Consider the following 12,885-nt stretch of genomic DNA (forward strand, 5'->3'; position numbering starts at 1 on the left):
CAGACTGACTGCCTCCCCGCTGTATCATATTTACCAAATGTAGTTTGTTATATCTAGCAAATACAGCCATGAGCGAGAAAGTCAAAAATAATTGTGTGTTTAAGTATTTTTTAAACGTTGAACTCCTTTCTTCCAAGTCATTGTGAGTCACGTTGAATGTCCCGCACGTCATCGGCTCGCGTACTGGTAGCTGTGGGTGTCCTTGTCCGGTGTCACCCCAGCAGACACACAGTGCTGCTCAGTTCAGCAGCCCAGCTGTGATCAGTGGGGCACCAGGTGATCAGGTGAACTCAGAAGGTAGAGCTGTATCGGACATGTATTTGAGAGGTGAGCTTCGTGTGTTCCAGAGGGCTAGAGAGCTGCAGTGCAGGGGGAAGGGAGGAGTGCCTTTTCCTTCTGAACTACGTGGAGTTACAGAGGCAGCGTGGCTCTCCTGAAGTCCATCCTCCCCTTTGCTGTCTGGCCCTTTAGAGAAAACATTTGCCGGTCTAAACTGTCCCTCAATTCCAGGTGCTAGAGGAGAGAGTCCCTGGGATGGCTCATGGTTTAGAAGTGTTGGCCTAATGTGCCAGCCCTTCAGGTAGGACGCTGTGGTGGTTTATTTTCAAATAAAACTTTGCCGTGTTTGAATTTCCTTAAAACTCTTGGGGGAGAGTATTGTCAGTCACCTGCATTAAGACAGAACGAGACTCTCTGTGCCAGAGAGCTCATCTGCCGTGGTTTATATTTTCATTTGCCTTTTTCCGTTAAGGGGAAAACATTTGTCTTGAGAGCAGTGGGTGAAGAATAGCATACTGGATTTTCGAAACAGTATCCATAGTGTCAGAGCACCAGTATTAAAAATATGCAGAACGAGTGTAACACTGACAAGTAGATCCTGCGGAATAAGCCGTGGATAGATAGCTTAGGTGAAGATTATTTAATGAATCACTAATAAATTGGTGATTATTTAAAGAAGATTATTAGGATAAATTGATTATTTTTTTTCAGTTGTTTTGTCTTTTTAGGCCCGCACCTGCAGCATATGGAGGTTCCCAGGCTAGGGGTCTAATTGGAGTTGTAGCTGCCCACCTACGCAGAGCCACAGCAATGCCAGATCTGAGCCGCATCTGTGACCTACACCACAGCTCACGGCAACGCCGGATCCTTAACCCACTGAGCGAGGCCAGGGATCCAACCCGCAACCTCATGGTTCCTAGTCAGATTCGTTTCCGCTGCGCTATGATGGGAACTCCTATTAGGATAACTGAAAATTTGAGGAAAATTCTATTTCATTTCATAAAATAAATAGGAGTAAATAAAATTTATCCCAAATCTGAAAAATTGACAAATTCCTTAGTTTGGAGAGTGTATGAATAAATTAAAAAGGATGGCTGGCCATACTGATGAGATAAAAAGTAAACTTTTACATAGATGGTTTTGGTGCAATGATGACAGAAATTAGATGGTAAAATGATTTGAAGGGTTGTGCCTTCAGAATTAGTTTTAAACATGTTTTAATGAATTAATGAAAAAGGAAGGAAATGTACATTGAAAACTAACAGAAGGAGTTCCCACTGTGGCCCAGTGGGTTAAGATTATGATTGCAGTGGCTCAGGTTGCTGCAGAGGTGCTTGTGGGACTCCTGGCTCAGTGCAGTGGGTGGAAAAATCCAGCATTGCCACAGCCGTGACGAGGGTCCCACCTGCGGCTTGGATTCAAGCCCTCGCCCGAGAACTTGCATGTTGCCGTGGACGCGGCCAGGAGAAAAAAGAAAACAAAGGTGGAAACTCTCACGATAGATGTTGTTTGGTGGACGCAAAGAGTCATGCTTATGCTTTATAAAGACCTCACATCCTGACAGAGGAGAATTTGATCAGGACCTGGCATTCACACAAACGGACGCAACAGAAGTACATGTACGGACACATTTGGTAACAGCCATTTAAAATGTAAATGAAAAGAGCAGGGTACTGGGAGTTCCCTTCTTGGCCCAGTGGTTAACGAAGCCGACTAGGATCCACGAGGATATCGGTTCGATCCCTGGCCTCGCTCATTGGGTTAGGGATCCCATGTGGCTGTGGCCAGTGGCTACAGCTCCAATTTGAACCTCCGTATGCAGTGGGTGCAGCCCTAAAAAAGCAAAAAGAGGAAAAAAAAAACAAAGCAAGGTACTCCTTTGGAGTTACTGGTAAATCAGCACGACTCATAGATTGTGGGTGTCTCATGGCCTTTGGAAAGCAATTTGCTATGTAACAAGCTGTTAAATTACTCACGCTTTTCAATTCGTTATTTATACTTTTACGTGTTTCTCTTAAGGAAATAATTCCGTAGAAGAAAAAAATTAAGTCGCTGAATAGGTTCATTGCACTGTAATTCATAATGCCAGAAAATTAGAAGAGAGTAATAAGCTGCATGGCCTAGAACACAAACAGGGGTTCCGCATGAAAGGTGGATGGCAACATAGAGGAAGGGGGTTTTTGGGTTGTTTTAAAGCACCGAGCCGGAAGGTGTGTGCGTACTGTTGAGTGACGTAAGACATGTCTGTGTGTCTAGAAGGGGCCGGGACAGAAACTGTAGAAGTCTCGCCGGGACCACTAACTAGATGACGTAGATGATCTCCCTCTGCCCGGTATGAACTTTGTTTTGTGTCTCATTCTGTTTCAGTTAGATGCTGGTGTGCCAGAAAAAATAAGCCTCATTTCCAGAGATGAGAAGAGTGTACTTGTTGTGACTTACAGTGACTTAAAGCGATGCTTTGAAAATACTTTTCAAGAACTGATTGCAGCTGCAAATGGTCAGTTGTAGTATTTGCCGAAAAAACAAACACACACACACAGGCGGGATATGGCTGAGGAGCTTAGCCTAGAGCAAATTGCACTACAGCTGAACTGTTCTCATCGTCTCATGTCACGTCTGGGAAACAGGCAGAAGATGAGCAGAGCTGCTTGCACTTGGGTCAGGTGCGCTGTTACTTGAAAGGAAGAATGTTTCGCTTGCCCTGGCGCTGTGGCTGCTGGTGGGGCCACGTCCGTGAAGACCTGCTTTTAGATTAAGGAGCCCCATGAGGGGAATGATGTTCCAGTTTTCATTTTTTCCACTTGTATATGCACTAATTTTAATTTTTTTAAAGACTTTTTTCGGATCTTTGAACTTTTGCCACATTGTATACTTATTAAGGGAAACATTTGCAAAGACATTTTGGAGAACCAATGCTGGGCAGCATTTTTGTCACTCAGGGGGGCGGAATGTGCTCTTCGGGGGATGGGTTGCCCTGACCACCGTGAGGGACCAGGTCGATGATTTCCTGGGAGTACAGTCTAGTGCTTGATTCTCCTCAGAGTACTGTATGCCAGCTCTGTATGCCACCCGCTGTTACTTCAAATGCAGATTTGTGTTTGGTGTTTCCGTTTTGTTTTTCAGAACACACAAAGAGAACGACCAGTGAGTTGTTGGATATGAATCCCCCTCCCCCCGCCCCGTCGATTTAAATCTTCCCTGAATGAGGGTCTGATAAACAGTAACGGAAGGAGCCCGTGGAGCTCTTTCCTCCAAATTCAGCCAGAGCCTTTTTAAAAAAGAGGTGTTTCCCTGCTAATCAGATGTATTTACATTTATGCCATTTTTTTTAGTGGAAGAAAATTCAGAAATTGTGTTAAAGGCCTGAAGTTGAGGCATCGATTGCTTTAGGCTATTGCCAGCCCGCCTTTTTTGTATAAAGTTCTGTTCTCTGAACCACAGCTTTATGACGGTACTTTACACTGGATGCAGACAGACGGGAGGTGCGGAAGGTGAGCGCGGCCGCCGCCGCCCGGCGTCGCGAGCTGCCTGGGGTCGTCGGCCTGAATCTGAGGGATAACAATCTGCTGTGCCTTTGCAGCCTCTGCTTAGCCCAAAGTAACAGTACTTTTGACAATAGCTTCACTCGGTGGGGTCCTCCTGAGGGAGCCAGTCTCAGACGTTTGGGGTTTTCCTCCTCTTCGCTTTCTTACTCTTTGGACCCGTGGTTGTCGCCAAACTTGGGTATTCATGGAATTTCTAGTTAATGAAATACCTACACTTTGATACTGAAGACTGCCAAATACATAGGAATTTTCTTTCACAAAAACCAGTCGTGGAGACTGTCCTTTCCCAGCACTGAATGTCGTTCGAGCACCGGGCGCTCGCCCTGCGCCTCCGGGGAGCGGAGCGCGTGGGAGCCGCGGAGGGTCGGGGGAGCCCCGGCAGCACTTGCAGCGGACGTCGCAGTCTTCGGTTTTAATAACTTTCCAGGTCCGTCGTTTTCGGAGAGGTTTTTAATAGTTCTCTGTCCACTTTTTATAAGCTTTAAAATGATTTTCTCTGCCTTGAGACGCGCGTCAAGAAAAAGCACCTCTCCCGCCTCCGAGAGCGTTGAAGACGAGCCAGGCGCGCCTTACGTGCTCTGCCAAGTGTCTCCGGGTCCACGTCGGGTGGCATCCGCCGTGGCGCTGACAAGAAAAGCAGTTGCTGCGTTGGAGCGGGATGGATTTTACGAGAACGTGGCGTTCAGCCTTCGAGGGACAGTTCACGTTTGCCACCATGATGTTTTTTTTACGTCAAAGGAATACGAACTTGGAGACATGGACATGCGGAGTCTTTTATCATTATTAGCTCATGTATTTGAGGAAGAGCAGCTGTCTTTTTATATGTTTTTTGACAAATCATATTGTAATTCTTTTGTACAAAAAAGAACTACTTGTATTCTAGAAGAAATATGAAATGCTTAATTTATAAGCGGGCTGGAGATTTTTTCCAATATTGTTTTCTTTGAAAATGAAAGGGGATCATCTATTTTAGTTTTGGGGTCTGGGAACTTTTTGAAAATTTAATTTTTGGACCAATGTTTTGTGAAAGCTAAGGAAGGGCAGGGGTAAAATAGGGCTTGATTTTCTCATTCTGTCTAGACCAGCAAACTTCCCTCTGCAAGGCAGGTGCAGATCACAAACCCAAGAACGTTCGCATCAAAAGTGCTAGTTTGCTTCAGCCCCTAGTAACCTCAGGACTTGGTTTGAATATAAAAGGTAGACAGCTGATATGTTTTCATGAGTAAATATTGTCAGCCAGAAAACAGTTGGTGTCAGGTAATACATATTTTTTTAAGCTTTGTTTTGTATTTATTTTTCATTTAGTTTTTATTGGGAATGGTTTTCACTAGAACTCTTAGTTCTGCTTAGGTGTTTTTTGGGGGAGCCCTCTTTTCCATAGTGTAATTCCATTTAAGAGGTTGTCTGCCAGTCTTTTTAATTCATAGGAAGGTTTTAATATCTGAGCGTTCTCAAATTAAGGATATAAGCTTCCCACACCTTCCTGTTATGACAGATAAAAGCACAGAAAGGACAACCCTTGAAATCATGTACGTTGGTCATTTCAGTCTTTTGTACCTGCTTTAAATTCTGTTAGCTTGTTTACTTCATTGTAAATATCTTTGAGGGTACCTTTGTATTTTGCTTTTGACCTTGGCTCTGTGGTTTGGATGTCAGCAACTTCCCTGAAAAGCACCAGTATGTTAAGTTCTAATGTCATGATCCCAGGATGGGTTATTCATCTTGAATCCAGTTTTCAGTCTCTATGTGTACAGCAGTATTTTTAATAAAGAATTACAGAGAGAAGATTGTCTTTTTTTGGGGGGGGGGTGGCGTACCAGTTCATTTAACAAGATGATGTCTGTCTTATGATCAGGATTTAAAAGGCTGAACATTTAATATGTATTTTGGAGGAATTTTCCATCTTTGGATGAAGTGGTCTTTGGATTTATTCAAGTCATCAAGTATCTGTTAAGTATTTAACTTGGATCTGTTCTAGGCACTAAAAATGCAGATATGAGAACTTGTTATTTACAAGATGTATTGCTCTACTACCCACACGTTTCTGAATTAACACATGGCATCAAGTGTCATCTAGGAAAGAGGACCTGTTTAGGGGAAAGGGTGGGGAATGACGTCCAGCTGGTCTTTGAGTCGGACTCAGTGGATTTACCCTGCGTCCTCCAGAAACATCATTCAGAAGGAAGGGACAGGAGTTCCCATTGAGGCTCAGTAGGTTAAGAACCCAGTTAGTGTCCAGGAGGATGTGGGTTCGATCCCTGGCCTCGCTCAGTGGGTTAAGGACCCGGCGCTGCCATGAGCAGTGTGGGTCGTTAGATGTGGCTTGGATCTGGTGTCACTGTGACTGCGATGTGGGCTGGTGGCTGTAGCTCTGATTCGACCCTTAGCCTGGGAACTTCATATGCCACGGGTACAACCCTAAAATAACAATAAAAATGAAAATATTGCTCACCGTCACCTGAGCCTTGGGCGAGTGGAAATCCTTTTGCAGGAGCGACATCAAAGATCCCCGCGCACCGTGACAAACACAGTGATGATGACAAAGGTTGAAATACTGAGAAAATTGCCAGACTGTGACACACAGACATGGAGCGAGCAGCTGCTATTAGAAAGTGGTGCCTCTAGACGTGCTTGATGCAGGGTTGTCACAAACGGTCAATTTGTAGAAAACGCATTATCTGTGGGGTCTGCCTGTATTTGCTTATGTCAGAACCACTAGAACTCTGACCACAGCAGGCGAGTATTTCTGCTCTCAGAGAACTTTTATCCTAGCCGGAAAAGGAGTTAAGAGGCAGTAAGTGGTGATGGCAAGAAAGCAGAGTAAAGATAGCGGTAGATCTTGCTGCCGGATTTAGCAAGTTAAAATAGCACATAGTTGCATTTAAATTTCAGATAAACTTTTTTTTTTTTAGTGTAAGTGCGCCAGGTATTGCCTGGGGCATAAGGTCATTGTTTATCTGAAATATGAACGTAATTGGCCACCCCGTGTTTCATCTCCCGCCTCCATGTGCGGGGCGTGTGGTGGTGGTGTGGGTGGTGGTGCTAGAAGGTCCCGTGGGATGATCTGGGTGGTAGGTCTCACTGGGAAGGTGGCATTTCAGCGAAGATTTGAGGTAAAGGAGCCAGGCGGGCAGATATCTGCAGGGCAAGAATTCCAGGTGAGGGACGAGCCGCCAGGGTTTGAGGCACAGCGAGGAGGCCGGTATGGCCAGAGTAGAGTGGGCAGGAAGAGGGTCAGGAGGGTCACGGGGAAGGAGGGCGGTGTCTTGCAGAATCCTGGGCTTTCCCTCTCGTGGGAGAAGCTACAAGGGGGGTTTTGAGCAGGCAGGACAACATGATGCAGCATTTGAAAAGGATCACTTGGGCTGCTCATTAGGAAGCTCGCAATATTTCAGGGAAGGACAACAGAGGTGACGGCCGCGGAGGTGGTGGGGAGCGGCTGGAGTCTGAAGAGATTGTAGAGCAGAGCTGACCGGCTGTCCCGACTTCGTGGATATGGAGTAAGAAAGAAGAGAGGGTGTTCCCGTCGTGGCGCAGTGGTTAAAGAATCCGACTAGGAACCATGAGGTTGCGGGTTCGGTCCCTGCCCTTGCTCAGTGGGTTAAGGATCCGGCGTTGCCGTGAGCTGTGGTGTAGGTTGCAGACGCGGCTCGGATCCCGTGTTGCTGTGGCTCTGGCGTAGGCCAGTGGCTACAGCTCCGATTCGACCCCTAGCCTGGGAACCTCCATATGCCGCGGGAGCGGCCCAAGAAATGGCAAAAAGACAACAACGACAACAAAAAAGAAGAGAGGAATCCAAATGACTTAGGATTTTGGCCCACTGCTGGAAGGATGGAGGGTGCCACCGAATTGAAAGATGGTTTTGGGGGCGGGGAGGGGGGTGGCTCTGGGAGGACAGGGAAGTGAGGGCAGACAACTGGGAATCTGGTCTGGGGCCTGTTAGAGATGTTTAGTGCACATGTGTTCTGGTTATTTATTGTTTTGTAGCAAGCGACTCTTAAGACTTCATGGCCTAGAACAGCCATCAGTTTATCCTCGGGGATTCTGTGGGTCAGGAATTTGGACTGGGCACAGCCGGGATGGCTCTATCCGTTATTGGGCCTCAGCGGGGAAAACGCCAGTGGCTGGGAGCTGGCATCGTCAGATCTCACATCTGAACTGAAGGGCAGGAAGGCTGGGCTCCCCTGGGGACTGTCGGTGGAAGCCCCTGCACGTGGTCACTCCGTGAGGCTTAGGTTCTCCAAGCCTGGTGACTGGGTCTCCAGTGGGAACTGTTGGAGACTGAGTGACCTAGAGACTTGGATGGTGGCTGCATGACCTTTTCTGACCTGGCCTTGGAATCATGCAGTGTCCCTTCTGCCACATTCCACCGAGGACAAGTGAGTCACAAGGCCAGCTCTGATTCTGGGGGAGAGGAATTTGATGGGCAAGTGTCAAGGACACATTTCCAAAGGTCGTGTGGGATGGGAGATACTGTGGCAGCTATTTGGGGGGAAAATACGGTCTGCCATAGATAGCGTCAAGACCAAACAGTTGAGCACTCACTGGGACTTGGGAGGTTAGGGGAGAGACGTGGTCTACACGTGTAATTTGCAAGGCATTATCACAGAGATGTCATTTCGAGCCTTGAGATTGGTTGAGATACTGAAGACAGTATAGACTGAGAAGGGGTCCTAGGGCAGAGCCCTGGGGTGACTAGAACACCGTTCAAAGGTCAGAGAAAAGAGAAAACCAGCAACAGGCAGAGATGACCAGTGAGCCGGGAAGGGAAATCTGATGTCCTGGAATCAAAGACAACGTTTCCAGGAAGAAGGGTCAGGGTGTCAATACATCAAAAAAGACAGGCTGGAAACAGCCATTGAGTTTAGCAATGTGGCGCCCAGGGATGGGCTCATTACGTGCTTTGAGTGAGCGGGAGTGAAGGCTCGGCTGGTGTGGGAGGATCGAGGAAGCAGAAGCAGCTTTCAGGGAAGTGGCCATGAAGAGAAGGGGCATGGTAGCTGGAAGGGAGAGAAGGGGTAGAGGGGTTTTACTTTGTAAGATGGGAGAGGTAACAGCATGTTCCGAGGATCTAGTGGAAGAGCAGAAAATGGACAGGGGGGAGGGCAGGGGTGCACTGTGGGCCGTGACCTTGAGTAGACGGGGCCGGGGAGGGGGGGGGGCGCTGGAGTTCACCAGGGTGTGTTTTGAGTCCGTCATTGGAAAGGGAGAGCAGAGGGTGTGGGTACCGATGCTGATGGGTGAGCAGATGGGATGGTGGGATTTTGCAGTTCTCTTGACTCCCTCAATTCTTGATTCCACCCTTCCATCGATGGGAAGGCCATAACAGGACCTATCACATTGGATTGCTTTGAAAATTAAATGAGTTTCTTCCCCGAAAATACTTGGAATAGTTGCTGGCACATAAAATGCAGTTGATGATGTTTCAGTCAGACTGAGCCCTCACCCTTTTTATTTTTGGGGGTGGCAACTCGCAGCATGTGAAAATTTCCAGGCCAGGGATCAAACCTGTGTCACAGCAGTGACAGCACCAAATCCTTAACCTGATAAGCCACCAGGGAACGCCAAAGCCTTTTACTCTTATTATTTTTTTTCAATTTACAAATTTTTTTTTTTTCTTTTTTTAGGCCCACACCTGTGGCATATGGAGGTTCCTAGGCTAGGGGTCAAATCAGACCTACAGCTGCTGGCTTACACCACAGCCACAGCAACACAGATCCCAGCCAAGTCTGTGACCTACATACACCACAGCTCATGGCAACGCCAGATCCTTAACCCACTGAGCCAGGCCAGGGATCAAACCTGCAACTTCATGGTTCCTAGTCAGATTCGTTTCCGCTGTGCCATGACGGGAACTCCCTTTTTACACTCTTTAGAATGGATTTTTCTTCTATGAAAATTGTCGTACATCAGGTTTTTTCCTTTTAATAATCTTCGATTAAAGAATAGCACGCACACACACACTCGTTTGCAAGTAAGTGTACAGCTCCATGAATTATCTCAACACTCGTGTGCCATACCCACACCAAGAAATAAAAGTGGCGTCTAGTTGGTTTGATGGTTTGTTTGTTTCATTTTTTTTCTCTTAAGTGTCTTTAGTTTAAAAAAAAAAAAATAGAAGGCTGGGGAGTTCCCGTCATGGCTCAGTGGAAATGAATCCGACTAGTAACCATGAGGTTGCAGTTCAATCCCTGGCCCCACTCAGTGGGTTAAGGACCTGGCATTGCCATGAACTGTGGTGTAGGTTGAAGATGCGGCTTGGATCCCGAGCTGCTGTGGCGGTGGTGAGGCCAGCAGCTGTAGCTCCAATTTGGGTACAGAAGGCTGGGACCTAGCGTATTTTGAAATATTTCCTGGCCTGTGAAACCCAAAAAGTCTGGAAATAGGTTTAACACTGAGGAGCCCAATAAACCTTACTGGACCATCCTTGTGCTAAAAGAAAAAAATCAATTCCCAAATGTACTAAGTTTCTAAGGTCATGAGAAAAAAAATTTTTTAAGCTGTTTTTATTATTTTTATTTTTTTTTTTTGCTTTTTAGGGCCGTACCTGCTGCCTATGGAAGTTCCCAGGCTAGGGGTCAAATCCAAGCTGTAGCCGCTGGCCTACACCACAGCCACAGCAGCACCAGATCCGAGTTGCCTCTGCAACCTACACCACAGCTCACGGCCAACGCCAGATCCTTAACTCACTGAGTGAAGCCAGGGATCGAACCCGCGTCCTCTAGTTAGATTCCTTTCCAATGCACCACAACGGGAACGCTGAAAATTTCTGACCTACGACGTGACACCACTTCCTTGAGTATTCTTCATATCATTTGACTTTTGTGTTAAAAAAAAGTGATCTTTTTAAAGGATTTCGGATTCTAGAAGATGACATGCTTGTTGCCTTCTTCAGCTGACCACAGATTTATTGCTCTTAGTCATCTATTCCTTTCTTTGCCTTGTCCCAAAGGAGGGCTTGTTTTCCCTGAAAATGTTCCTTCAGTCGAGCTTGCTCATGTTGCTATTAGTTAGGTGGTGGTACGACCACTTGCCAGGACAATGGGTTGGTCCCTTATTCTGCTAGTGAGTATCTGAATTGTTTCTCTCTCGAGCCTGTAACCCACAAAGCAAAGTTGAAGACACCTTTCACAGTGCCCTTTTTTCAGGGAAGCTCTTGTGTTGTAGGCTTTTGCCTAATTTTTTTTTTTTTTTTTTTTTTGAGAACTCGGGTTTCTTACACCAGCGGGCTCAGAAGAGATCGCTCCCCAGAGTCTGAGCCCCGAAGAAGGTTTCACAAGGCTTTTATGGGCCAGCTCTTCCGGGTCCGTGCTTGGCCAACCGGCGTGAGGTCAGTTTGCCTCATTATTTTGTATGGTTGCCTGCAAACAACCTCCGATACACACACCTCCACGCATTCTGTAACTATGGTAATAATTAGCTGAAATGTTGTATTTGGGAAAGCCTGGCTCTTTTTTAATTGCGGGGAGTTCTACCTGCAGCCAGCACACTGCCCTCGATCTGTACGTTTCCCTGGTGACAGTCCCTCCAGTGGCCAGTGTCCCGGGCCAGGGGCCTAGTGACTCTGCGTCACTGTCTGCAGGGGCTCGATCGACAGCTGCCCGGCTCCAGCCGCACTCATATTCTGTGTCTTGCAGCGTGTTTAGGAATTGGTACTGCAGGACGTCTCCCAGAACACCTGCCCCATCCCCGGGGAAACCAAGACCCCCTTTGGTCATTTATATGCAAAACAGAAAATAAAGAGAGGTATTTGGAAGTTAAGTTTATTATATGAAGATAGCATACAAAATACATTCATAGTGACTAGAGATGTAGGATCAAATTCTGTCTTAGATCTGCAGCATATATTCTTGGTTTGTATAAACGTAACTTTAAAATTCCAGTTTCCTTAAATAGTTATGCACAAAACACACACACACAAATATACATATAGCTCCTACCGCTGTCAGTCAACGATGCACGCCTTCCCTCATCACGTAAGAGGGGCCGCCACGTGTTGGGTCCTCTTTGACATTTTCAGGATTCGGACGCGCGTGTTCCACGGGTCTGAGCATCACTCTTAGACTAAGCAGCCCCAGGCCTGCCCGTGGCGCCAGGGCCTGTTCACCCCACTGCCTTGTGTGCACGATCCCACAAGTCCTGAAAGGGGGTGCTTGTTCCTTTACTGTCTGTGCCAACTGTCAGACACAACAGACGGCTCTACCAATACCATCAGGGAATCCGTGTTTTATTTTCAGTGCTGTTTCAGCGAACGGGTCCAGGCCAAGCCCTTGCAACTAGACACACTCATTGCTCCCAGCTTCCATTTTGCTTCCTTCGTTAAGGCTCTGACTGATGGACGGACCCGAGTCCCCGAGGAAGCCAAGCTGAGTTCCACGGGCTCTTTTTCTTTTGGAGAGACCATATGACGAAGGTCTCTCAGTGATTAAGCATTAGGTTACTGAAATCAAGACATTATATGTGGAGCTAAGGTCTCTGCTTTCCCGAATTACTGGATCCTTAACTGATTTGCAAAAACAAGTGAATTGACTGGTCTTCTCCTCTCTTCCCTGTGTAACCTCCTTCTGGTTCCCTGAGTCCTGCCCTGGCCTGGGTCACAGGTGCCACTGTGAAGAGGGGAACAAGACCCTCCCCTCCCTGGCCTGACCCGACCTTGTCTGGCCTTGGCTCTTGGCTCTTCCAGCAGAGCCCCCGCGGGAGCCCCCACTGCCCCCCGGGGACCATGTCACTCTCGCACCTCTTCACACAAAGAGCCCTGAGACGAGCCTGCGACACCAGGAAGGGAGCATGGCCTTGTCCGTGGCTTCCGTCTCAGGCTCTGGGGTTAAGTTCCAGGCGTAAGGGACGCACCCTTTTCTCTACCAGAAGCAGTGAGCCTTGTGGCCTGTGAGGCCGACCGGCTCCAGAAGGCACCCCGTCCTACACACTCAGCATCGCACGGCGCTGGGGGGACCAGGGCCTCCGGCCCTGAGAAGCAGGCACCCTTTTGTACCCTGTCTCCCTGTTTCCACTGTCCTCAGGCCCCTGGCGGGGCCCAAAGCAGATGGAAAGAGGCTTTTCT

At 47.4% G+C, this 12,885-nt stretch overlaps 1 protein-coding gene across 7 annotated transcripts in view; it reads left to right on the plus strand.

Annotated features, from left to right (window-relative positions):
- The window catches only part of PAN3 (poly(A) specific ribonuclease subunit PAN3), a 126,687-nt gene extending 123,241 nt beyond the window's left edge, over nucleotides 1-3,446 (plus strand). For 4 of the 7 annotated variants that reach the window (XM_047755883.1, XM_047755880.1, XM_047755879.1 and 1 more), the window contains one exon: nucleotides 2,647-3,446. In XM_047755883.1, coding sequence (XP_047611839.1) covers nucleotides 2,647-2,787 — 141 coding nt within the window. In that variant the 3' untranslated portion in view covers nucleotides 2,788-3,446. Of the gene's footprint in view, nucleotides 1-510; nucleotides 581-2,646 lie in introns of all 7 variants that reach the window. The other 3 variants (XR_007131393.1, XM_047755884.1, XM_047755881.1) reach the window with 2 other exon arrangements.
- Nucleotides 3,447-12,885: the final 9,439 nt, after the last annotated feature.

Source organism: Phacochoerus africanus, chromosome 13 (genome assembly GCF_016906955.1).
Source record: "Phacochoerus africanus isolate WHEZ1 chromosome 13, ROS_Pafr_v1, whole genome shotgun sequence".
NCBI lineage: Eukaryota > Metazoa > Chordata > Mammalia > Artiodactyla > Suidae > Phacochoerus > Phacochoerus africanus.